Source organism: Primulina eburnea, chromosome 10, assembly GCF_022965805.1.
Source record: "Primulina eburnea isolate SZY01 chromosome 10, ASM2296580v1, whole genome shotgun sequence".
Classification (NCBI taxonomy): Eukaryota; Viridiplantae; Streptophyta; class Magnoliopsida; order Lamiales; family Gesneriaceae; genus Primulina; species Primulina eburnea.
This window is the reverse complement of record NC_133110.1, coordinates 34,392,904-34,396,934: the sequence shown is the minus strand read 5'-3', so window position 1 is coordinate 34,396,934 and position 4,031 is coordinate 34,392,904. Positions and strand designations below refer to the sequence as shown.

Sequence of the window (4,031 nt, the reverse complement as noted above, 5' to 3'; positions counted from 1 at the left end):
AAATATGGGATTTTTTGAAGAAATAATATGAAGGAAGCGAAATGATCAAAGGGATGCAAGTGCTGAATCTAATTTCAGAATTTTAGATGCAAAAGATGAAGGAATCAGAAACGATTAAAGCATATTATGGCAAACTTCTCAATATTGTCAACAAAATCAGACTTCTCAAGACGGATTTTTCTTATTCCAGAGTCGTTCAAAAGATATTCATCGCAATTCCTGAAAAGTTTGAAGCCACGATTTCATCAAAAGATATGTCAAGTATTACCTTGGAAGAATTATTGAATATGGTCCAGAAGCATTTACGGAGGGTGATTTTCGATATTCCATAACAACTTTCATGGCAAGAACAAGAAAAAAAACAATACAAATATAACAAGCCTAGAATGTCAGAATTTTTTCTCAAAAATTATGTTTTGCACGTATATAAACATGATATATAATATGCGGAAAGCGGATCGAGAATTACATCCCGCCATTGAAAATTTTTTATTTCTCTGAGTTCCTTATGTTAGGTGAGTTTATTTAATGGGGTGGGGCCCACACATTAAATAAAATAATATAAATCTCTTATCCCACATCGAATTTTTTTGAAAAATGATTGAAGGTTTTAGTTATAAATAGAGCTCAATTCCTTCAGTTATTGTATCCCAAAATCAAAAGCTTTTCAGCTTTGATAAAAAGAGAGTGCATAGAAAAAAAGAGTGTATTTTTTTCTTGAGTGCGGGAATTCTCTTTTGTGAGTTAGAGAAAATATTTTCTCAGTATACTCGGGGTTGGGATCGTGAGATATTGAGTGTATTGATGTATACACTTGTTATAATATTTCTTCCGGTTATAAAAGTTGCAGTGCTCTGTGGATGTAGCCTATATTGGGTGAACCACGTAAATCTTTGTGTTCTTGTTGGTTGTTTTATTCCACAATTTTTGGTTACTATATTATCATCGTGATCGGCATCACTTCGGGGTAATTCCCCAACAACTGGTATCAGAGCCTTGTTGTGAAAATTTTTAAGAATTCTGAGTATGCTCTGTGATTGCAGCTTTGTCTGATCTTCCACATCAGAAAAGATTTTTTTGATTTTCTGTTAAGGCTAGAGAAGTGATGGCCGGAGATGATGGATCGGGACCGGGAATCAACAAGTTCGACGGAACAGATTTTTCGTTCTGACGGTTACAGATTAGAGATTATCTGTATAGCAGGAAGTTGCATCAACCTCTATCTGGAAAGAAGCCGGAGAAGATGGAGGATGATGACTGGAAGCTTCTTGACCGACAAGTATTAGGTGTAATACGATTGACCCTAACGAAGAACGTGGCACATAACGTGGCGGAGGCAAAAACAACGGAGGAGATGATGTCCATTTTATCGGACATGTACGAGAAGCCATCAACAAGCAATAAAGTCCATCTCATGAAGAAGTTATTTAACTTGAAGATGAGAGAAGGTGCTTCGGTGGCTAAACACATCAATGAGTTCAACACGATTGTTTCTCAGCTAACATCGGTTGAAATTAATTTTGATGATGAGATTCGTGCACTTATTCTTTTGGCGTCTTTACCAAATGTTTGGGAACCAATGCGGGCAGCGGTTAGCAACTCTGTTGGAAAAAGAAAGCTACAATTTAATGATGTCAGAGATCAAATTCTTGTCGAGGAAGTTCGCAAGATGGATTCTGGTGAAGGAACATAATCAAGTTCTGCTCTAAATCTCGAGAATAGAGGAAGGGGCAGGAGTGGCGAAAAGAGTTTTAACCAATGGCATGGTGGGTCCAAGTCAAGAAATGGAAAAGACAAAAGCAACTTTGAAAAGAATGTGAAGTGCTGGAGCTGTGGTGAGACTGGTCACTTGAAAAAGAATTGCAAATCAACAAGGAACAACGCTAATGTTGTTGCTGAGGAGGTACATGATGCTCTATTATTATCCATGGAAAGCCCGGTTGATTCTTGGGTTATGGACTCGGGAGCTTCGTTTCATACCACTGGTAATCGTGATGTATTCGATAATTACATTGCGGGAGATTACGGAAAAGTTTTCCTGGCTGATGGAAAACCTTTGGAAATAATTGGTATGGGTGATATCCGGATGAAGATGACAAATGGATCTGTCTGGTAAATCAACAAAGTAAGGCATGTACCAAAGTTGACACACAATCTGATTTCAGTGGGACAGCTTGACGACGAAGGTCATAAGGTGACCTTTGGTGATGGTTCTTGGAAAGTGAAAAAAGGAGCCATGATTGTTGCTCGAGGAAAGAAAACTGGAACACTTTATATGACTTCCAGTCTGAGAAATAAATTAGCAGCTGTGGATGCTGGAGCTAATTCAAGTCTATGGCATAGTAGGCTTGGGGATACGAGTGAGAAGAGAATGAAGATGCTTGTTTCAAACGGAAAGCTACCGGGATTAAAGATCGTTGAACACAAGCTGTGTGAAACTGTATTTTTTGGAAAGCAGAAAAAGGTGAGCTTTTCAAAAGAGGTCAGAGAACCGATATCGGCGGATTTGGAGCTGGTACATACTGATGTATGTGGACCATCGCCTGTGACATCCATTCGAGATCACTCAATATATTATGGCACTACTGTTGACGATTCGAGCAGGAAATTTTGGGTTTATTTTGCGAAAAATAAATCGGATGTTTATGAGACCTTTAAACAGTGGGAGTTAGCCATGGAAGATGTGATGGATTCACTGTCATCCAATCACATGTGGGAGTTGTCAGAACTTCCTGAAGGTAAAAAGATTTTAAATAGCAAGTGGGAGTACCGGTTAGAACATGACGGTAGCAAGTGGTACAAAGAAATACTTGTTGTAAAAGGTGAAAAGAAAGTCATTGGTTACACTGATATTTTCTCTCTGGTGGTAAAGTTAACTACTATCAGGACTGTACTTGGATTGATGGTAAAAGAAGATTTACATCTGGAACAGTTAGATGTAAAGACAACGTCTCTTCATGGTGAGCTAGTTGAAGAAATGAATCAATCACAGGGATTTGAAGTACGAGGGAAAGAGAAAATAGTGTGCAAACTTCAGAAGAGCTTGTATGGTCTCAAACAAGCTCCAAGACAGTGGTACAAGAAGTTTGATGGTGTAATGAATAATGATGGTTTTCTGAGGTATCAGGCTGATCACTATTTTTATGTGAAGCTTGATGGTTATTATATCATACTACTGATATATGTAGATGATATGTTGATAGCAAGAGCTTGTCTGGAGGAGATTGATAAACTCAAGAAAGAGTTATCAAAGAAATTTGCTTTGAAGGATTTGGATGCTACAAAACAAATCCTTGGAATGAGGATCCTTAGAGATCGGGTGAATGGAGTCTTGAAGTTTGAGAAGATTCCTGGAAGCAAGAATCCAGCTGATATGCTCACGAAGGCTGTTATCATTGAAAAACTGAAGTTGTGTTTGACTTCAGTTGGTCTCCTGGACTAACAAAGTAGGTATGAGCTGCTGCACTGATGGTGTGAAGACATGATTGAAATCAAGTCTTCAAGTGGGAGAATTGTTAGGTGATTTTATTTAATGGGGTGGGGCCCACACATTAAATAAAATAATATAAATCTCTTATCCCACATAGAATTTTTTTGAAAAATGATTGAAGGTTTTAGTTATAAATAGAGCTCAATTCCTTCAGTTATTGTATCCCAAAATCAAAAGCTTTTCAGCTTTGATAAAAAGAGAGTGCATAGAAAAAAAGAGTGTATTTTTTTCTTGAGTGCGGGAATTCTCTTTTGTGAGTTAGAGAAAATATTTTCTCGGTATACTCGGGGTTGGGATCGTGAGATATTGAGTGTATTGGTGTATACACTTGTTGTAATATTTCTTCCGGTTATAAAAGTTGCAGTGCTCCGTGGATGTAGCCTATATTGGGTGAACCACGTAAATCTTTGCGTTTTTGTTGGTTGTTTTATTCCGCAATTTTTGGGTACTATATTATCATCGTGATCGGCATCACTTCGGGGTAATTCCCCAACACCTTATGGTTGAAGCCTTCTAAGCACTTCACGTTCTCCGTAGATGG

At 37.9% G+C, this 4,031-nt stretch overlaps 1 protein-coding gene across 1 annotated transcript; it reads left to right on the top strand.

Moving 5' to 3' along the window:
• Nucleotides 1-1,927: 1,927 nt before the first annotated feature.
• LOC140802873 (uncharacterized) lies at nt 1,928-3,442 on the top strand. Its single transcript, XM_073158493.1, has 3 exons — nt 1,928-2,069; nt 2,166-3,022; nt 3,128-3,442. The coding sequence occupies exons 1-3, from the start codon at nt 1,928-1,930 to the stop codon at nt 3,440-3,442; spliced, it is 1,314 nt and encodes a 437-aa protein (XP_073014594.1).
• The last annotated feature ends 589 nt before the right edge of the window (nt 3,443-4,031 follow it).